The sequence below is a fragment of the Onychostoma macrolepis genome, chromosome 17, assembly GCF_012432095.1.
Source record: "Onychostoma macrolepis isolate SWU-2019 chromosome 17, ASM1243209v1, whole genome shotgun sequence".
Classification (NCBI taxonomy): domain Eukaryota; kingdom Metazoa; phylum Chordata; class Actinopteri; order Cypriniformes; family Cyprinidae; genus Onychostoma; species Onychostoma macrolepis.
Genome location: NC_081171.1, coordinates 3477843 through 3501644, shown reverse-complemented (window position 1 = coordinate 3501644; position 23802 = coordinate 3477843). Strand labels below are relative to the sequence as shown.

At 34.6% G+C, this 23802-nt stretch overlaps 1 protein-coding gene and 1 long non-coding RNA gene across 4 annotated transcripts in view; one reads left to right on the top strand and one right to left on the bottom strand.

Moving 5' to 3' along the window:
- The window catches only part of runx2a (RUNX family transcription factor 2a), a 33911-nt gene that overhangs the window by 7545 nt on the left and 2564 nt on the right, over positions 1 to 23802 (bottom strand). Inside the window, exons 3-4 of one of the 2 annotated variants that reach the window (XM_058749081.1) lie at positions 19051 to 19155; positions 1770 to 1946 (exon numbers count right to left, since the gene is read on the bottom strand). In XM_058749081.1, coding sequence (XP_058605064.1) covers positions 1770 to 1946; positions 19051 to 19155 — 282 coding nt within the window. The remainder of the gene's footprint in view (positions 1 to 1769; positions 1947 to 19050; positions 19156 to 23802) is intronic. The other variant, XM_058749082.1, reaches the window with a different exon arrangement.
- On the top strand, positions 2 to 23082 carry LOC131523072 (uncharacterized). 2 transcript variants are annotated; one of them, XR_009266702.1, is made up of 4 exons: positions 2 to 1367; positions 11926 to 12346; positions 15221 to 15630; positions 22005 to 23082. It is a non-coding gene; the product is annotated as an uncharacterized LOC131523072 (long non-coding RNA). The 2 variants fall into 2 exon arrangements; XR_009266701.1 differs by lacking the exon at positions 2 to 1367 and having other exon boundaries at positions 11475 to 12346.

The following is a 23802-nucleotide window of genomic DNA, read 5'->3' as shown; positions in this document are numbered from 1 at the left end:
GAGACGGCTCTAGTCAACATCTGCACAACAGCATCCTCAAAGATGTGTTTGGGTGTGATTGTAGCCTCTTCTCTCAGGACCACAGCAGTGCTTTTATAGCTCAGTGATGTTTACAACAGTGACCTCAAAAATGAACGGTATCACACACCACCACAAAAAAGAGTCAATCTTATGAAAGCTGTCAGGAACATATTGGGTTATGTTTAATTCTAAAAGCAAAAGAAAAAAAAATTATGTTTAGCAGATTTTTTTGTTTTGTTTTGCAAATTAAAAGAAAATGAATTCTATTTTTATAACCATTAAGATGTTTTGCATTGTTATGATATCTTTGACATTTATGTAAATAAATAAATATATATATATAAATATATATATACAATTGAAATTAAATTAAAGTAAATTTTAAAAATAAATAAATAAATGGGATGCATTACAGGGAGACGGTGTGTCATCGTCATGAAAATAATGATGCAAAAGAATGTTTTGCAAATTAAAAGAAAATGAATTCTATTTTTAAGACCATCAAGATGTTTTGCATTGTTATGATATCTTTGACATTGTTTAATTGTCATGAAAATAATGTGACTGTGAAAAATCGCAAGGGTCCTGAAATAGACTAGTCTTTATGCACAACATAATTTTTTATATATATATATATATATGGAAATTATGTTTTTGAGATTCACCCTCAGAAGAGTCCTTCCCGTTAAGCCATATTTTAAGACACACAAAGTGGGTGACCTTTCTTTTTATAACAATATGGAGACCGAGACAGAGCAGACTAGTATAAAAGGCTGTGGTATGTAAATAGCTTAATCACATTCAGAGCCAAGAACGGTTTCCTGTTTGCTTTCTACAGTATTCTAGTAAACACAGCGTCCGCTCTGACAGGAGAGGGACTGGAGACGCTCCAAGAGAATGGCAAACATTATGCAAACTTTAAAGCTGAGCACATATGAGAAAAAAAAAAGCCCACGCTCCAATATGCCAAAAGTGAAGCAGGAACTAATGAAAATATTTGGACAAATGTAATGGAATTAAAGCAATAGTTCACCCAGAAATGAAAATCTGTCATTATTTACTCACTCTCATGTCGTTCCAAACCCGTAAGCTGTTATTTTTTCCGTGGAACAAAAAAGGAGGAATCTTCATCAGTCTTCGCCAGAACCTGGTCTGCACCATTTCGAATGAGATTTGACGATATTTGGGTCTGCTCCTCACTTTAAACTATCATATGATTTCTGAAGACTTGAATATAGTGAATGGACTGATGTTTTTCTGTCCTTCACAGACATGGTTTGAAGATGACGAGAAGCACAAAGATTCATCAAAACATCTTTTGTGTTCCATTAAATAAAGAAACTCAGGTATGGATTGAAATGAGGGCAAGTTTTCATTTGTGGGTGAACTATCCCTTTAAGGTGATGTAAGCAGCCAGTCCCAAACAAAGATAATGCCTCATTCCCGTAAAAGCAGACAAAAGGATTTGCGACTGTCAGATTTGGCACGTCCATCAGTATCTCTTGTTTAAATCTGATTGACGTTGTCGAATTCACCATTTCTATTTCTTGCATCATTCTCGCCCACTGGCTTTTATCTTCGCAGGTTTATTTTCAGCAAATCAGGCCTCTTAAATAAACCTACCTGTTCTCCAAATACTGATGTTTGTACAGTACATAAACCACAGCGATTCTCCATTAAAGGCCATGGCTGACAGCCAGAGAGGCTGAAATAGTTGCGTTGAAGGGAAAATGCCCGGGCCGGTTTACCTGAGATCTGAGTTTGCCCCTGCGGATTGTAGGAGTTCGGCGTGGCGTTGAGAGACGGCCGGGGACTCTGGGTTTGCACGGCAACTCTCATGGTGGTCTGGCGTAAACGCTCTAACTCGCTCAGGCGCTCGGAGAACAGCGGCGGTTTAGGGGGGTCTTCCAGTTTCTGTCTGTGTCCTACCGAACAATATTAGACAGAAATTGCAGTTAATACACCTACTGCTTGATTCTGACCAACTTTAAAGGGATAGTTCACTCAAAAATGAACATTCTGAGAAACTCAAAAAGAGATATTATGCAAAATGTTCAAGTTGGAAAATGGAAAAGAAAAAAAGAACCGTAAAAGTGATCCATTCTCTGTTTTATAAAGTCATATGATGGTTTTGTGTGACGACTAGTTATAGATTAATAACACCTTCAATTTTGGACACAGATCTATTGCATGGTCTCAGAACCCTTGCAAATAAAGCACAAAAGTAATGTGGACTATTTTCCTGGCACTTTTATTGTGTTTTTGTTACTTTTGGTCAGTGTTTACTATGGAAAAGATTAGTTCCAAAATTTCTTAAAATGACAGAACTGTACGTGATCAGAACTGTCATTTTTGGGCATATTTCACTCTTTGAGGTGTTTTGCAAAATGTTCTAGCTGCTCTTTCTATACAATGAAAGTGAATGGGAAAGTAGCACTAAACAACACTGTAAAACAACCAAAAAGCAACTTACATTTCAGGCACAAGTCTATTGTATGGTTTCAGATCACTTGCAATAAAGTCACATGGAGCATTTTCACAGTACTTTTATATGGTGTTATTGTGACTGTATAGAAAAGATCAGTTTGTGGACTTCCCAAAATATCCTAAGATGACATTAGGCTGCATAACTTGTGACAGAAGTGTTATTTTGGGGTGAATTCACTCTCCAGTTTGATTTTTCTTTTTCCGTGTAATACAAAAAATGTTCATGCTGCTCTTTTTAATTCAGTGAAAGTGATGAGATGAATGGTGCCAAAAAAATTTTTTTCTATACTGATTCTTCTTTTATCAAGTCTTTTGAAGTCATACGACAGCTTTGTGCGATGAAGAGATGTCAATGAGGTTTCAGAGCTCAAATAACAACTTATATTTGAACACAAAGCAATCCTATGGCACTTCCATGGTGTTTTTGTTACTTTTGATCAGTTTCACTGTATGGAAAAGATCAGTTTGTAGATTCCCAATGACATTAGAATGAATAAATGATGACAGAAGTGTCATATTTTTGGTGAACTACACTCTTAAAGGGACAGTTCAGCAAATAATGAACATTCAGGCAACATCTACACACCCTCACCTTGGTTGAAACCTGATAGTTTTGTGAGAGGAACAGACCACAATTAATTAAAATAGTCATTACTCATTGAAGTGTAATGAGATTTGAGATCTACAGCTGAAGGCAAGATTAAAATTACAGTCTGTTCCACCCAAAAAGCTATTGTGTGACTTCAGGAGACATGAAATATAGCACGCAGGTTGCATAAAATACTTTTATGATCCCATTATCATGAATATTACGGTACATGCACAGAAAACATGTTTCAAACAACACGATGGACGAAGTTTCATATTTGGGTGAACTGTCCCTTTAATGGCCAACCAAACAATTAAACCTCGTTATTTACCAAACAGCACAGCAAAACAAATGAGCAGATCAGTATGTGGGTCAGATGCATCAGCGATCTCTGGGTCTCTAATCGCAGAGATCTCAGTTTTCACAATAGTGACTGCCGCACAAAAGGAGGGGAAGTAAATCGACTTTCTACCTGCCTGTGCATGCCGTTGTTTTACACAGTGACGTGGATCCAAATGAATTCACAGTCAAATTACACAACTGCTTTATTTCCCTATTATTCCTATCATGCTTGAAACTATGTCTGTGAGTCACGACAAAAGCATGACCCACCAATGTTTATTCATTCATTTCCCATAAAAGAGGACAGACTCAGTCCTCTATCCTGCAATAAAGAGTACGAGTCACGCCATGCCCCAGCGTCCACCCCTTTCCCCATCACGTGAAACAGCCTTTCCAGTCCATACGTAGCTCAGAATCTCCACTAAAGAACCTGATTTCATTGGAACCGCACTGTTGTGTCAATACTCGAGAAGAATATGTGTTAAAGAGGGACTTTGTGAGTCTTTTTTCCGTGCTTGTCTGTCTCGCCCCGGTCGGTTGCTCTGAATGGCTGTAAAGTAAATATCACACAGAAGAAAAGAGAAACTCCTGCAAAAGCTTGGCCGCTCTCCAGTCGGTTCGAGCCAGAGCTACCTCCAATCTCGCAAAACCTGATTGTGCTCTGGAGTTCGCTTGAGCAAACACAGCTCCTCATTCACAGCCGAATGTCGAGCGCTTTGCGTTGAGAGCGTGAGTAATTCCCTGAAAGTGTTCCCTCTCACTGTACGCTATTAAAGAAGCACAATCAATACCGCAGCTGCTGAAAACGGGAACCGGTTTAATTTAGTTTAAGATGAATACGGCTCCTGTGTGAGTGTGCATGCAGGTGAGCTGCTCACAAATTATCTGCCGCGTTACAAGTGATGTGAAACAGAATCTGCCGAAATTTTCACCAAATCGAAGTGGTTGAATAATATAAATATGGAAGCTTGTTTCTGCCATGGGATAAAAAAATAAAATAAATAAATAAAAACTTTTTATCTCACGATCTGCTTTTTTCCCCCCACAATTCTGAAAAAAAAAAAAAAAAAAGGCAGGATTGCATGATACAAATTCGGAATTGCAAAAACAAAAAAAGAAGTTGCAATAATCGAGATGCGAGATGAAAACTAGAATATAGAGGGGGGAAAAGTCAGAACTCTAAGATTTAAATTCATAATTCTTACTTTTTTCTCAGAATTGTGAGTTTAAATATTACAGTTCTGACTTACATAAATTTTGAATTGCACGGTTAACTCGCAATTGCGAAAAAAGTCAGAATTGAGAGATTTAAACTCATAATTCTGTCTTTTTCTCACAATTCTGAAAGAAAAAAAAACTGAATTGCAAGATAAAGAATTACAAGATACAAATTCGGAATTGCAAAAAAAAAGAAAAAGAATAGTCTGTGAGAACTGTGAGATTTAAACTCGTAATTCTGACATTTTTAAAAAAAATCTGAATTTTGTGTTTAAATCTTACAGTTTTAAACACACATCTTACATATTACAGTTTAAATCTTACAGACAGTAACCCGTAATTGCAAAAAAAAAGAAGAATTGTGAATTTAAATTGGGGATTGCAAGGAAAAAAGTCAGAATTCTCAGTGTAGATCCATTTTTTTTTTTGTCAGAATCACGAAAAACAAAATCTGAATTGTGTGATATAAACTCAGAATTGTGAGAAAATTTTTTTTTTTTTTTTCATTCTGTGCCAGAAACAGCCTTCCATATATAAAGTAACATTGCCTCAGCTGCATATATCAGTGTGGATTACATAATGCAAACCGCTGACGTCAAGACATCAATACGTAATGTCAAGGTCTTTGTGAGTCTATAAACTCTTTAATGTATTGCTGTTTAATTGCTCAGGAGACATATAGGAGATCATTAAAGTATCAGCAGATGTTTTCTTGGGAAAGCAGACAAATTGAGAAAACAGTTGTCAAACAACATAAGTATAGAGCTTTTTTAAGAGAGATCATTTTTTAAATTTGATGAGAAATTAGATTTCATATTTCATAACACATTTTGAGTACTGCTGGGGAGTATGGAGCTTTTTTAAGAGAGATCATTTTTAAGAATATGTGATTTTTGACTTTTGATGGCAGACTTTGGCAGTTCTGAAATTCTGGATGGGAAACATGTACAGAAATGTTTGGTAACCCTACTATTTATGTACAATTATGGCATTTAGCAGATGCTTTTATCCCGAGAGCCTTGGATATCACGTTTAACACTGTCATGTGTGTCTTACGAACATGTTCTGAGCACTGCTGGAGAGGACAGAAGCAAATGACTCTTGGATTTGAAGTCCACGACTAAATTTCCAGAATGAAAAAAGGGGGATGCGAATGATTCAGCATGAACGAAAGGAAAATCCCTAATGCTCATCCTATGAGACATGCAGAGTGCTCTTACATTTACATCAGAGCCAAAAACATCTCTCAGTGCTAGAGCTCAAATACTCAAATGGACACGTCTGCAATAAAGTAAAAAGATCCTGTTACGGCAAAAAATTTGGATTATTAGTTTTAAGGCTGAGGAACAAAACTTTGGGTGGGGGGGAAAGAAAGTAGTCTCTACAAAACTTCCTGGCACAATGCTGGAATGTTATGGATGGTTGCCAGGGTGTTGTTATGCGGTTGCTAAGGTGTTCTGAATGGGTTGTTATTTGGTTCTTATAATGTTGAAATCTCTTCTGCTCACCAAGGCTGCGTTTAGTTGATCAAAAAATACAGTAAAAACAGTACAGTTGTGAAATAGTTTTACAATTTAAAATAATTGATTTGTATTTGAATATATTGTAAACTGTAATTTATTAATGTGATGCAAAGCAGAATTTTCAGCATCATTACTGCAGTCTTCAGGGTCACATGATCCTTCAGAAATCATTCTAATATGCTGATTTGCTGCTCAAGAAACATTTCTGATGATTATCAGTGTTGAAGACAGTTGTGTGCTTCACATTTTTGTGGATGCATTTTATTTTTTAGGATTCTTTGATGAATAGAAAGTTCAAAGGTACAGCAATTTAATGCATCGTTGCTGAATAAAAGTATTCATATATATGTATGTATATTACAGATGTCAAACTTTATAGTGTAAATCCATGGACTTTTTGGGGGAGAAAAAAGGTTTGTTTGTATCATCCAAAGGAAACTTTGCTATGTGTTTTCACGCAAAAATGCCAAATGCTGGTAAATAATACGAGCGTGTAAACACAGTGTGGCCATATTGCCGGCGCAACCTCAGCCTGCATGTTAAATTGCCATATGATAGTGCCGTGACCCGCAATAACACCCTGTGCTCGTTAAACACCAGCATGCTTTCAACATCAAATATCAGCCAGAGCCGTCAGAGCGCATCAATCACGCCGCGGCGACACGGGGAATAAAACGCATGGAAGAAGAAAGGGAAACATACATCCGTCTAGATTTCATTTCTTTAATTGCCGTGCCGCGGAGGGCTGACTCCTCTGAAGAGTCAAACAATGGATTATTTCACATGGCAGCTCCGGCGAAATTAGCGAAGGGGGGAAGAAAGCTTTTTAAGGACAGGACGGGGCCGAACGCCCGCTCAGTCTGAGGATCAGAAGTAGACGGAGAGGGGGAGAGAAATGGAGAAAGCCGACGGCAGCCAAGCAGCGCTGGAGGTTTGCCAGTCGCCTGTGTGGTCCGTGTGTTCAGAGCTTCAGGAAGTCAACTACGCCAAGAAGGGGCACACATGCTACTAGAGCTTTATAAATCGATGGGCCGACTGCAACAATCAGACACCATGCGAGCGTATGACTCCAACAAGCAAACTTTTATTTCAGGGCCAACACGGATTTGTTTGAGGGGTGATCTGGGGCCAGACAGACTCGGTGCCGTAGGGTAATTGGCGGCAAACTGACAAAAAAATCCTCTATTTGCCCCGTGTGCGTCGTAAATGCAGCAGGCGCAGCGGGGCTGTATGTGTCTCCAGAACCATGAAAACCGAAGATGATCTATGTATTGATCTAGTCTGATTAGTTGCAAAGAGGTCGGAATGCTTCAGTTTTGTAGTAATGACACAATTAGAGTTAATGCACAATGGTCAGTATACTGTCTGTGTGTTTGCGCTAAATATGTATTGCACAAAAATATGAAGCACCACAACTGTTTTCAACATTGATAATAATCAGAAATGTCTCTTGAGCAGCAAATCAGCATATTAGAATGATTTCTGAAGGATCATGTGACACTGAAGACTGGAGTAATGATGCTGAAAATCCAGCTTTGATCACAGAAATAAATTACATTTTAAAATATATTCAAACAGAAAACAACTATTTTAAATTGTAATAATATTTCACAATTTTGCTGTTTTTACTGTATTTTTGATCAAATAAATGCAGCCTTGTTGAGCAAAATAGACTATTTAAAAAAAAAAAAAATCGTATAAAATGTGAGATATATTTATAGCATCTTCTTTTGTGTTCATACAGGTCCACGACACAAAAGGCAAGTAAATGATGACAGAGTTGTCATTTTTTTTGGGGTGAACTATTCCTTTAATGAATATCAATGGGGCAATTTAGTGATATTTATAATCTAGAGACAAATTTGATGCATAACAAAGGATTGGCAATAACTTTTAACAAACGTGTGTTACACTGAAGTTCTGGTTCACTTAAAAGGCAGCTGACTAGTAGTAGACAGCAAGGCAGCTCACTGAGTTTTCTCATGTTGTATTCTGGGTCATCTTGACGCGGAGAGGATTTTCTTTTTCCCGAAAATGCTAGTTACTGTTTTTACATTGGACTAAAACTTACTGACTTTGCTGACACAGGATATAACAACTCACCAAAATATGTTTTGATGAGTTTTGTGCTTTTTGGGGATTTTTTTTTTTATCACTGTGTTCCACTTGTGGTGTTCCCGGTCAAAAATGGCCAGCCTAGAAAAAATTGCTTACATTTTTTTTTCCGTTATGCCATATTATAACTAAATATCAGATTCATTATTTTTATCAACTTGTTTTCTTCCAGTTAGAACAGTTCTTGTATTATGTAGCTTATGCAACTCGTGTTTTTGAGCAAACATTGCCAAAATGATCCACAAATAATGCTTTTTTGACTCAAAAACTAAGTTGCATAAGCTCAGGTCAGTGAGGTCGATGGCCAATCAGTACCAAAGCAAATACAAAACCTGTGCTAACTGAAATAAAACCAGGTTGAATGCCGTATCTGGTGATAATGTAGCTTAATGAGAGATTTGCAAGCAATTTTTAAAAAGCCAGCCATTAATATAAACCATTAGTATTAACACAAAATTCCCTAAGCATGCAGTATTTCCATATCTGCTAAATATCAACCACTCCACCTGGCCAATACATCGGTGTATTGCTAGTCATGTGTAACTCTCTGTTGTTGATAGAAGCCATCAGGTTTCTCTGCCAACAGCAACAGTCATGTTCTTTTTCTCACATGGGGAAAGTACGAGCTGATCTTTCTTCTGCGAGCCATCCTGCGTTAGCTTTATTTTCAATGGCCTGCCTTGGCTTTTGTCTGGAGGCCTGCTGTATGTGTTTTGTGTGCTTCTACCTGTCCGGACACGCAGAGCGACGTTCAAAGAGAGAGAAACATCACAGGTTCACGGCTAATGCTCATTTCAGCATTGAGCAATTAGAGCGGCTCTGCGCAAACCGCAACGTAAACAATCAGACTTCAGTAGAAGATTTGATGTGCAACATATTGATTGTCAGAAGCTGTTACGCAAACAATACAGTGAAACGTGTGGTGGCACAACACTGAGGCTGCAGGAGAAACATTTATTCATTCCTTTAGCCTGTAAAAGCATTAAAGCTTCTTTTGAGTATAGGACAACAGGGCTAATAAGGAAAATGGGATTATATTTATTTATCTAATAATACAAAATTCTGGTGGAAAATATATTTATTTTTAATAAGTAAAATGTGATTTATTATGGTTTGTTTTTTAATATATAAAAACTAATTTTATCTGGTGGAAATTCATTTTAGTATTGAATAACATTTGTGTAAAAAGAAATGCCATCAAAATTGCATGCACATTTTAAAATTTTATTGGTGATTGCAATATTAATGTGGTGTTTTTTGTTATTTAGTAAATATGTACATAGGAAAATATGTAATTTTATTAAGAAAATATTATGTATCTTTATTTTTATGTGTAAAAAAAATGTTTTCTGGTAGAAAACTCTTTTTTTGTATTGATTGAGTAACATCATTTAAAAAGTTTTCGTTTAAACCTCAAAATTGCATGCAAATTTAGACATTTTTAGCACAAGCAGGTAATTGCAATATTAATGTGGTATTTTTATTATTTTTGTTTAGTATTTTATTTAAGTATTTTTAGTTAGAAATATAATTTATTTTAAATATAAAGACTAACATTTCTGGTGGAAAATATTTATTTTTATTTAGTATTAATTAAGTAACATTATTTGTAGAAAAAGAAATGAGTGCTTTGATTAAACCTCAAAATTGAAGACAAATTTTGAATTTTATATATTTTATCTGGTGTTTTGGTTGTTTAGTATTTTTGTTATTTTGTATTTTATTTATTTATTTGTTTAAAAAAAACATTTTCTGGTGGAAAATATATTTATTTTTAGTAAGGAAATGTGATTTATCTTTATTTTTCATATGTAAAAACTAACATTTGCTGGTGAAAATATATTTATTTTTATTTAGTATTGATTAACAACATTTTTGTAAACAAAAATGTATCGCACAAGCATTATGATATTAATGTGTTCTTTGTTGTTTTTTTTGTGTTTTGTAAGTAAAAAATACAATCAGAGCCTTTGTAAAGTGCCTTTTACCCCAGGGTCCTTTATCCTCGACGTACCCTAGTGTCTCAAACCGAATGAGAAGTAAACAAGAAAGAAACTAAGAGATCAAATCAAAAAGAAGTGTGCAAATTAGATAGTGGTGGAAAACTCCATGAGCAGAACATTTATGCCATTTACCGTCCTGCTCTCTCTATGAAACGTGTTTGGCTGAGTTCTGCATTAGTGAGACAATAGCTCTTTTCCAGCCGTCTTCATGGCAGTCAAAACACAGCGTCACGGATAATCTTGGCAGATACCTTTTTAAAAACAAGCCATGTTTTCCATCTCCCCAATGTGATGTGGCATTAATTAACAGAGCCAACACAGGCAAAGCAGGAGACTCCAGTGTGCACTCCTCACACAGATTTACCTTTATAAGTACAGATTGTGCACAAAACTAATGCTTCAAATGCTTTATGTTTCATTGACCTTCCGGCAACTCTGGAGCAGAAGATCTACAGTACAGGCCAGAAAATAATTTTATCATTTATCATTTAACTATCAATGGTACATCTGGTGAAAATGGTGCATCTTATCACTTAGTAAAGAAACCGCACACTTTTCCACAAGACAATCCAACATAAAAAAAAAAAAAAAAAAAAAATTCAATCCAACATAAAAAATAAATTAATTAATTAATTAAATAAATGAAAAATATAAAAATAAAAACTAATTCAAATTATTAATAAAAAATTATATAATTATATAATAATTTTACTTTATAATGCCATTCTGTTGTAAGCAATAGTAACATTCATTCATTCTCAATCTCAACCATAAAGAAACATTACTTGAAATAAACATGATTCTGAAATACAGTATTAAAAATATGATGTAGTAAGCGTTAAAACTGAAATAAAAATTTAAATATTTATGTCATAAAATAGACATTGAAAACATGCTGAAAACTAAAATTAGAATACAACTAATTCATAGTGTTAATAAGTAATAATACTCTCAAGATACTGAAATAAAATTAATAAAAACTATAAAGAGATATTTAAAACTAGTAAAAAAAAAAAAAATACAAAACCATAACAAAATTTAAAAACTAAAATTAAAATGGAAATTACTAAAACCTTAAAAAAATTTGCATTACTTGATTTATAATAAATAAATTAAAATGAACAAAAAGTTAAACTTATTTTAAAATGAAAAGCATAAGCATTTTGATATTAAGTATATTAATATAAAATATAATTTTGTTTTTTTTAATTCAAAATATTAATAAAACTTTTAAATTAACATTTAAAAATGACTAAAACTTTAAAATGAAAATGAATATGGAAAATATATCAAAATTAAAATATTAATAAAAACTATACCTCAATGGATACTAAAATAACACTGCATAGCACAAACTCTGCAAGATGATTTGCATTCTAAATGTTTATATTTAGTCTATTAAGTGCGATATTAAAAATGATGCTACACTCTTTATATCTATGGTTCACAAACCAGCCGAGTGAAGCCACATTTTCCATAAACCGTCCAAATGCATTGTGTGCTGCTGTATTTAGTGGCATCTGTCTGTTTTTTTTAAGCTTTTCTAATAAATGATTTAGTTTTACGTGACATTATAAGAAACAGTTGGCGTAATTGTATATTGATTTTGTTCTTTTCCCTCTCCCAGGCTTATAGAGACTGTCTTTCACGTGTCAAGCCCACCAACAAACTGGCGGTAAAGGATCAGATATCGCGTAAGAATGCCGCTATTATGATGGTGTGCGAGGAACACTGGCGGTCATGGTGGTAAGAGTAACACAGGCCCTTCTCTCAAATGCCTGAGCCGCTCCTCCCAGTCTATTAGTCCAAATTACTCTTAATAACCACAGTTACACGAGAGCCGCCAAATGATTACAGCGGCGTGCGCTTCACACTCCAGACCGACCACCAACTCCATCCAGCCCTGCATCTGATCACTCGCTGCAGTAACTGTGCAACAAGCATTCACTTCACTTCACTACCTACAGCAATAATACTGATGCTTGTCTTCTTGTGTGTCTTGGCTCTCATTGGCTGAAGATAATTGGATCAGTCTCCAGTTGAATCTCGTAAGTGATATTTTCTTTACAAATGAGCAGACGTTGCTGTGGAATTTCACGCTAGACAAAATATCTGCACTTTCTCAATAGTTTAAACAGTTAGGGAAACGTGCGGACCACCTTAGTAAGAATCAAAACATACACGCTATGCAGGTTGATCGAGCAATCTTACTACAGTGACACTCCACCAGGTAGATCTCAATCAGGGTTATTATAATGAACTAAAAGCATAAAAACATTGTTACTTTTTAAAGTAAAGTAAATGTTATCTGAAATAAAATAAAATATACAACAAAACTTATTTGGTTTCAGTTAGTTGCTGAGAAAACATTTCTCATAGACCAAAAAATTAATAAAAAAATTCAAATTATTAATAAATATTATTAATACTCTTGAAGTATAATCAGTAAATAATAATAAAATTCATTCTCAACCTCAAATTGAACAAACAACTCAAATTAAATACAATGAATAAATAAAATAGAAATAAAAATCAGTATAAAATATACATTAAAATACAACTAATTCAGACTATTAATAATTATTAATTCTATCAAGAAACTGCAATAAAATAAAAAGCTAATACATTAGTTTAAAAAATTTACAAAAACACACAACAAAATTACAAAAATAAATTAAAATGGAAATGATAAAAATCTAAGCTAATTGAACCTATTAATAATAATTATTAATATTCTCAGTGATACTGAAGTAAATTAATAAAAACAATATAGACACAAAAAATTACTAAAACTTTAAAATGGAAAATATAAAAATCACAAATAATTTGAACTATTAATAAAAATGTATCAGTACTCTCAATGATACTATAATAGCACAATTGTTTATCCTCCCTGATGGAAAATCCAGCTTAAGCCGCTAACTATGGTATCTGGTGTCTAGTTGGTTTAAGATGGTCTACCAGCTAATGACCAACAAGAAACCAACAACAACCATGTTTCAAAACTACCGATGGAGAGCAAATCCAGTCTCCTGCGTCTCAGATGTTTCTCCTGTGAAAATGACCCTCAGATCTCAACAACGTCTCAGACTCTCTAGATTCATTCTATACTGCTGCTCTGTGCTCTTACTATACTGTATGGCAACAATTATCTCACTTGTGTTGGAATTTCAGCAGAACATGAACATTTGTTACATAAACACAACAGAGTACTCAATGAGCAACGAAAGAGCAGCTTCTGACTGTCCTTTGGGAAAGATCTGTGTGACGCTGAAGCTTAATTAAAGGCCTGAATGTCTGTCTGTGTCTCTGAATGCTACTTTTTGTGTGTGTCTCTCTGTTTTTCTCTCTTAAGAGCAGGAGGAATGTGTAAACAGGCAGAGGCAGCTACACGACACACTCACAGGACGTTGCACAACTCGAAATGCCTCTGAATGTGTCATTTCCTGCCTGGCCACCTGCCTTCCGCTTACAAACAGCAGCATGCGAATGAGAAATAGACTTCGAGATAGATAGTGTGGGGTAGAAGGAAAGTAGACTAACCTGAAACATTATTTGCTTAAAAATAAAAGCCATTAAATTACATAAAATACCTCAGCAAACCTCAAAAGAGGCTATTGTGTTCTTATTCTCTGTAAAGTAAAGGTTCTTTATTGGCATTCATGGTTCCATGAAGAATCTTTAACATCCGTTGCACAAAAGGCTCTTTATCTTTAGATGATTAAAAATTGGATCTTTTATGAACTATTCATATTTCTGCCTGGACATTTCTGTTAACTCTAAAACACAATGCAAAATTAAAAATACAGGTAAAACACCAGTTTAAAATAAAATCAATATGGAAAATTCCTTTAAATTAATACAGTATATTGTGCCGTATTTTTATGGGATTTATTTATTTTTTTACAGTGTACTATTATAATTTTTAGATTAGATTTATATATATATATATATTAGTGCTGTCAAAACAGCGTTTTAACGCGTTAAAAATATAAAATTTTATTGGTGATTGCAATATTAATGTGGTGGTTATTTAGTAAATATGTACATAGGAAAATATGTAATTTTATTAAGAAAATATTATGTTTTTTTTTTTTTGTAAGTTTTTGTTTAAACCTCAAAATTGCATGCGCAAAAATATTTAACGCCGTTAACGCAGGGGCGGGGCTAGTGTTGGCCAATGGTTAAATATTAGGAAAAAATCAGTAGTATTGGTATCAGTGATCAGTGACTGGTTTTCAGTCATAAAAAAAAAGATGCCATTAATCAAATATTAAAATATACTGTCTTTATGTTGTTTCTACATTAATTTGAAGATTGAATGTGAAATTATTACAATATAAAAGTATATTTAAAAGTGTATATATATATATATATATATATATATATATATATATATATATATATATATATATATATATATATATATATATATATATATATTAGTGCTGTCAATCGATTAAAAATTATTTACTAATTAATCGCATGTTTTTCTGAAATTAATCGCGATTAATCCCACCTAACATTAAACTTTTTAAATATACTTTAATAATTTCACATTCAATCTTCAAATTAATGTAGAAACAACATAAAGACAGTATATTTTTACATATATAGTTTTCATTTTGATTTTAGCTTTTTGGTTTAAGTTTTTTAGTTTGAATTTTTAGTTATAGTTATTTTATCAATTTAAATTCAACTTAAAAATAAGAAATGTTGATAAAAAACTAATTTTTTAATATTATATTTTATATCGGTTATTGTTTAGTTCACATAATGAAAATGGTTTTAGTTTTAGTTAACTATATTAACCCCAATTATTATCTATACTTCCTAATTGATTCTAATTATCGAAATAAAAAGAACTTACTCCAACTATAATTCTAGTTGGCACACTAAAACATTTGTGTTTACACCAACAGAAGCTGTGTTTGGAAGTCATGACTGGTATTTTCCTTGATAAACACTTGCACACAAAGTCAGAAAGAAAAGCTGAAGATGAATGAGGCGAGTGAGATGAAAGGCCGTCACATCAGAGATGCCCGAGGGGGGCGATTAATCCGTAATGAATGAAGATCACACACTGGCATAAAGTGCCTCTGAAACGCCGCCACCAGATGTGTTAATTGAGACGCGGAGGAAAAGAAGGAAGAAAACAAGACGTTAAGAAGCGATATTGTTGGTTTTGCCGCCAGAAAGTTATCTCTGAGGACGAGGCCAGTGGCAACAGCTGTGTGCCAGGCAGGTTGGCATGTGCTTCTTCTGAACGCGCCAGAGCCGGATCTACAGCAGCGCTCATCAGACTCTGTGTCTCTGCGTATGACGCCATGAGGTAATTAATCACACGGAATGTTGATGGCACAGTGTTGTGGGTGGTAACCAGGGAGTTGCTATGGGGTTGCTAAGGTGTCCTGAGGGATACAGTGTAACAGTCGTAAAAATTCCATTTATTTTCTCCATACTGAAATTTCCTTTTAGTGATAGAGCCTTAACTCTCATGTTTGGGTTCCCCCAAAAAAGTTGATCATTTTGATGCTTTTTGGGAGTATTTTTCCAACCTTGTTAAACTCACGGTGTTCCCGGTCAAAAAATTTCTTAGAATTGCACATTATGCTATATTATTACAAAAACTCTGATTCAATATTTTCATCAACCTGTTTTTTTTTTTTTTTCAAATAGCACAGGTTTTGTATAATGTAGCTTATGCACTTCAGGTTTTGAGTGAATATTGCCACAAGGTGCATAAGCTTAGATCAATGAGACCTATACAAAAAAAGAAAAATACAAATACAAATACAAAACCTGTGCTAATTGAAAGAAAACAAGTCGACAAAATTGAATCCAAGTATGATAATATAGCATAAAGAAAGATTTACAAGCTATTTTAAAAGGCCGACAGGAACACCAAATTAGGTAAAGAATTTATAAAGGGTTAAAGACAGATATACTGTAATATCCAAGGTTGTTCATCGTTGGTATTTGCTTCTTTTGAAGACATTATTTCAACTTATTTTTTAAAGAATCATGTTTAATAGTGGAATTTGTGAGTAAAAGCTACATTCCCCAATGCTTCTGTGAAGAAAATCCCACAAATCACAAAATAGCAGCGAGCTCTGTCTTTAAATTCCACCAATCAGAGTCTCACGGTGAGCTATTAGATTATGTCAGTCGAAGTGCTTCATGGGATTGTAGTTTTTTCTCCTCATTAAAGCTGCTAAGTTCGTTCAGAGTCTTGTACCATTTTCAAATTCAGATTTTCAAATACAAATCAACTGCTGTTTGTACTGCTGTGATTCGCCTCATAGCTGGTTGGTTTAGTTCATGGCTCATAATGCTTTAACAAAGACTTTAAAAAATCCTTTTGGGGGAACTTTGGAAACCAACGCCACGGAAAAAGTGGGCGGGCACTATTAACACGTTGCTATTGTGGTTGCTTACCGGCCCAAGTCAGCCTTATGATATTATGGTCCTTCTTTGAAAGTTAATGTGATTGCAATCATTTAGAAACACATGCTAACAGCACATTTAAAGCCTGCTGTCATATCACGAAAGCTTTGAGTAATTTCACCACCGAAAAAGCAAAACGGTTTGCATAAAACGTAAGCGTAAGAAACATCTGCCAGTCACCGTTAACGTCTGACAGAATGCGATGTACTTTCATTAGATTATCCCGCCACAAAAGGTCGTCTTGTGAAGAACTTTGGCCGTAATGTCAGACTGCAACAGACTTTAATGTAAACACGCACTAAAGAAAGTCAAGCACGGCGTGTTCCTGGTTCCATTCTCTGCCACATGAAAGTAATTCATGACAGCTTGTGTATATTTACTGGTCCTGGGGCTCAGTGTGAAAACTGAAATTTGGCAGCGTCTTCTAACAGTTTTTTTTTCCAAGTAGTGAGAGCAACTGAGCAGTTGAAGCAAACAGCGCACACAACTCACAAGTCCAGACATCAACTCAGATGAAGCAGCTTTTTCATAATTGAAGGATAACTGGAGCTTTTTGCCAGATCAGGTTCCTCTGAGAGAGAAAACACTGGGCTGTTTCTCTTTTCCGTGACACGTCTCTGTTCAATGTATCGGGAAAACTTTAAAGCGTTTCTTTTTTTTGTCTGAGAAATGTCTCAATGGTTCTTATAAATCTAGCTGATCGCATAATGACCCAATATTGATGTACAAAATGGATTTTGTCTGGAAATACATCCTGACCCAGCCATAGGATGGATTATTCCTTCGATGCATCATATACAGCACTAAGAGCATGGCTGTGTTCACAATAGTATGCTTGCATACTTTTCTTAATGTGCACAGTATGTGAAATTGCTGTATGCATGGAATGAAATTTCCAGTTGTTGAGCGTCCCAAAATGCAACGTGCTCAATTTTACACTGGCTCAGTCACATCTTGGGAATGGAATATTTGCTTACTGCATACTGAATTCTATGCAGCATATACCATGTACTATGAAAGCAATTTCCAGACCAGAATAAAAAAAAACTGATCATTATTTATTTATCATAATTTTCAGTGACTATATCTCACAATGTGATTTCATTTCATATTTTAAAACTTATTTCTATCGCAATTCTGAGCTTATATCTCACAATTTGGATTTTGTTTCTCATAATTCTGAGTTTACATTTCACAATTTAGTTTTTTTATTCTGCCATGTTTTTTTTTTTTTGCAATTTTACATTTATATCTCACAATTCAGAGTTTATATCTTGCAATTCTGAATTTTTCTCTGAATTCTGAGTTTACGTCTCAATTCTGTTTTTTTATTAAATCTGTATTTACTATATCTCACAGTTCTGAGTTTATATCTCACAATTCTCACTTTTTTTCCCCACAGTTGTGAGAATCAAAGTCATAATTGCTAGATAGATAGTTGCAATTTCATTGAACCTTTTTTGTTATTTTTTTATTTGTATTATTATTGTTTTGTTTGATCCGATTTCATACAAATTCACAAATAATTACAAAGAAACTGCAAGTAATGCATTGAATTAAACGTGACATTTTGAAGTAGAAAAATGTAAATAGTATTTTCTTGTAAAACATACTCAATCTTTGTTTTACTTACAACAGGCACCACATTCTGAATAAAGATTAACAAAATCATGTGATGTAAAATACAGTTTAAAATGTTTATCATGAAATAAACCTGCATACTATTTTTAAAACCAGTAAGACGATAATAAAATAAAAATAAACTGCATTTCACATGTTTCATTCAGTATGTGGTTTTTTAAGTGTATCTACTCTGTCGCATTTTTTTGATTCAATTATGTACAAATTTACAGTCAGAAAATGTTAAATAGATGTTATTCATGAACATTTCATCATCACGCAGGAAGTTGAGCGGGTTTAAAGACAGCAGACAGTATGCAGTATGCAGTATGCAGTGCGCTGTTATTCCATTGAGAAGACAGGCAGAGCGCAGGTCAGAGGTCAAGGGGTTTGTACGGGCGCTCGCTCTTAAGAGCACGTTGATGGACAGACACAAGAGGCCAATACAGTAAACATTTTCACAAGTCGAGCGGCCTTGACAGCACGTGTTTGTATTTGCCTTTTGCCAAACACGCCCGCTGCTCCTCAAAGGCCGTCTTTGTGCATTGAGGCGTGCTGAATCCATTTTTAAAACAGTACCGTAACACAATCTATGCATCAATTCATGCATCGGCCCGTGCCACATCATTCATCTGCTTTTGCGTGCGCTAGTCACATGATGTGTGATATTTGGGGTGGTACTCACTTCGCGGCTCCCGAGGTCCGTCCACTGTGACCTTTATGGCTCGGTGGTAAGTAGCCACTTGCGGTGGGTTCGTGAATACTGTGATTGTCAGCGTGAAGCTCTTTCCTGCAAAACACAAAAAGGTTCAAACCCGATTAATCTGCCGGACAATGTGTCGCATTCATCGCCACGCGTCATTTGCATTTCTCTGCTGGTGACGGTGGGATTTTAACTGCGAGGAACTCGGCCGATTGAAAAGGCCTGGGCGCGACGGGCAAGAATGGAATTAGTTTGGAAAGTGACCCTTGCTGACCACTGAATTTATCAGTTGTTGGACATGATAAATCAGAAATGCATAAAATAGACCATGTTAGAATTCATGTAGCATTCATCCAAGTGGAATGAAGCATGTGTCTCGTGCAACTGTGGCTTTATAAAATTATTTATAAAAATTAGTATAAAGCATATGTATATATTTTTAAGCTTTTAAAATATATTTTCAGTATATGTTTTAAAGTTATTAAATATATATTAAATTATTAATATTTAAATGTATTTCATTGAAAGTTATTAATATTTAATTTGGTTAATGTTGGATTAATACATATTTATGTTATTAGCAATTTAATATTTTTATTCATATGTATTATTTTTAGTGATATTTAAATGACTTTATACTGCAATAAAGTAATGCGTACATTATTATTGGTGGATCTCTTGTCAGGATTTTTAATGAAAGAAGATGAATTTTTACATTTGGACCTCTACTGTTGCTTAAAGTTTATAGTATTATTGATATATAATATTAATGTATAAATGTAAAAGCTTATGTGTGTGTGTGTGTATGTATGTATGTATGTGTGTGTGTGTGTGTGTATATATATATATATATATATATATATATATATATATATATATATATATATATATATATATATATATATATATATATATATATATATACACACACACATTTAAAATATATGTATTAAATATTAGATTAATAAATATTTGTTGATTTAATATTGTGTTAATATGTATTATTTTATATAAGAATAATATTTTAAAAATAATCATTTTATATTCATTTTAAGAATATTTATTTATTTATTAGCTATTTTACTGCAAGAAAGGAATATGATTTTTTCTTTCTTTTGATGGAAATAATACAAACCTCTGCTCATTTGCTAGCATGTTCTCATGCACTGCCATTTGGGTTTCCTTTTTAAAACAGCCAAGAATGCACTTCCACAGAAGTGAGGCAGTGCTGTTATTAGTCGCTATTCTTTTATGTGTGAACATTAGAGGGTTGGGTGTGAAGATGGGGTTCTGCGGTCATCTTACATGACCTTTTACTGATCAACATTTCCATTATTCGGATGAAATGTTCATAAGTGTGTGAACTCGTAGTGTTTAAAAACTTTATTACCAATTAACTTCAACACAAAATATTGTTGTGCTAAATAGGTGATGCTTTCTGTCAGTATCACAAAGGAAGTACTAAGATGTTTCTAATGAGGCAAACTTAGCAGTAATGTGCAAAGCATGCTGTGAAGTCAGGCGTGACACATTCTCAGAGCCACGATCTGCAATAAGACAGGAAGAAGTGGGTGGAAAGGACTGACACAATACGGCCGGCAGCTACATTTGGCTTAGACTTCTTACTGTAGATTGTGCATCAGGCTGAATGGCTTCAAAACTGGGATTAACCGAGAAACCCTTGGAATGAGGAGAGCTTTCAAACAAATATAACGTCACAAGACCATTGTTTGAGTTTTATGCTTCATTAGCATTCATTGAGATTCACTGGCTTCGAGAAATGGAGCTCATACAGTCGAAAAAAATTGGTGTAGGATTTACTTTGAAACAGTTTTCACTTGGAAATTGCTGTTTTCCCAAATAGTTAAGATTTTCAAGTAGAAAAACTAAACAAGTATGTTGTAAAACCTACTCAACTTACAAAAATCGTACAAGCTTTCGAATAGGACCACTAAGCAACCACTCAATAACTCAACATATAATTTTATAGATGGATGCATTTGCAACATTTTTGAGTCACCTAACATTCTTGTACAGTAAATGTCACACAATACTTCTTGCTCAAGTAATTACTCATTCAAACATTAACTGAATATGCAAGTCATCAAAAAACATATTTTCCCAGCTAACTCCATTAAGTTATAAAAAGGTTGTTTCTGAACGTTCAGAACGTCCAGTTTTTGAAATGTTTTAAAAACATTTTTTAAGGGAACATTCCATTTGATCGTTTTGCAAACGTTGTGGGAATGTTACTTTCAAACGAAACAAGTAGTAACATTTAAAAAAAACGTTAGACAAATGTTCAACTAAACCTGTTTCAGGAAAAAGCGTTCATGAATGATGTATAAATAATGTTTTTGTGCAAATGTTTTGAGAACACTATTAAAGACCAGGCAACTTTAAACGAACATTCTATTAACGTAACTGGAAGAAAGGTTGTTTGTAACTTTAAGAGAACCTTGCCAGAACGTTCGTCAAAGTTCCTGGGATAGAACTGAGTGTTCAAATTCAATTAAACACCATCGAAATAAACAGTCGTGCATTTCTCATATACTGTACATGCATTTTCTACATCTGCCGACAGTCTTATAAATATTATACAATAAGTCTGGCTAAAGTAATTAGTCTTTCTATTATTAATCATTTTAGAGAAGAAAGTCATGAATTTCTCACATACACAAGTATTTTCTAGAACTGTAATATTTTTGATTTACTGACATTACAGTTAACCTTATGCAATAAGTCTTGCAAAATTACTCTAACATTAATTGAACATATAATTAATTAAGCAAAACAAATTTGATAGAATAAACAGTCACACATTTCTCATATGCATGCTTTTTCTAGACCTCCCACATTTTTGGTTTCCTGATATTATTGTGCATGTTATGCAATTTAGTCTTGCTAAAGTAATTAGTTTTTCTTTTCTCCCACAGGAATCTGTTCATGAGCCCCCGAAAGCACATTCGCAGACCCACCCGGGCCCATCCCAGCGAGCTGATACCAAACACACACGGTGGCGGGCACTGCCCAGCCAACCAACCCTGGCATCTGCCATCCATCCAACGGTTGCTGTCCAGCTGCTAAAAATATCCTAAAACGCTGGCTCATTCAGAAGGGTTTTTCTGTTCGAAATGATTTCCTAAACAGAACGAGACAGACTGCATGTGAAATGCATAAAGTCCTGATCAACAACAAACATCCCGCCCTGTTCTAATCCAACCAGCATAGCCATATCCATTCATAAATAAGGGCGCAGTACTTCTGAAAACACAAAACTGTTTTGTCTCAGGAAACGCAGTTGCTTTTAGTAACTCGAGGCGGCTTATTTTTTCTGATGTCATTTGTTTGATTGTGGTCGATCTTATTCTAATCTTCCACATCGCGCCTCGTATCGTTTTCCATATTTAATTTCCTTATGCTGCGCTATCTCCTCCCTGACTTCCTCTTCCAGATCCCGTGTCATAGATAGAAGAAACTTAAGCCTGCAAAGGTGTGGGTCTCCATGCGGGCCAAGGCCCTGTTGACTGTGACAGCTGTGAGGAGATAACACGGATGCACACACATGCACACTGATAGCGTGTTGAGGGTGTGTGAGGACATGCATTGCTGCAGGAATGCGCTGAGACCAGCCGACCGCTCAAGAAACCACCGTCTGCACAGCCACGTCCGCTCTGACTGATAACCCATGCGCCAGCAAAATGAAACCACAGACCTAAAAAGCTGCAATACTGATTTATAGGGCAGATTATTGCCATATTCAGGTCTAAATGTTTTTTTTCCCCTTCATAATTGTTCCAAAATCTATCAGCAGCCATGTCAATGGATGATAAAAAATCTCTTTTCAAATATTTTTCGTGCATTTAGTGTAATTTAGTTATTTATTGTGTAAAGTAGTGGTTAACTGATTTACTTTTTATTTTTATTGGCCAAAGCCCATAACAATAACAGTATCTACAAAACAGGATAGTTGATGACCAATACAATACAATATAGTATAATATAATAAAATTATGCATTATATATATATATATATATATATATGTCTATACATTTCAATACATCCATTTTAAATGTTATATAATAAAATATATATTTATATCTCAAAATATCTGTCTGAAATATGAATTAAAAATAATAATACAAATTGAATTGCCCAATGCAGTTTAATAATTTTAATAATGATAGCAAATACAATGTATATAAAAAAAATTGAATTAAAATGAAAACTATTTTACACTTTATTTACTCAAAATGCACTATTATTATATATTTATATCTTTTCTTTTTAGATTTTGGAATTAACACTGGCAGGATGACCGTTTGTGTTAGTAGTAATAAATCTCTAAATAACCAAATGTCAGACAATGTTGATGTTTATCACATTCTACATACTGTATCAGCCATCAGCCATCAGCCATCGAGAAGCCCATATAGGTTGAGCGCACTTCCCCAAACACCTGAAGCTGCTTTGAGTGTTTTGAGTCTGTAGTTTGTGGGCGCCATGCGAGGGATTCCCTGCTGCACACGTCCGTGCCTCACTTGAAGTGCCCGTGTGGATTATAAGGGCAAGTCTAGACCGCACGCCCGAGTTTACGCAGCCTCCAGCGGCAGACAGACCGCTCCTCTGATCTCACTGCTGTCCCAGACGCTTCAAAGACCTGTGCTCTTCCGACAGGATCACAAGAGCGGGATTTTGTCTTTGACAATAATTGCAAGCATATCAAAAGCAGC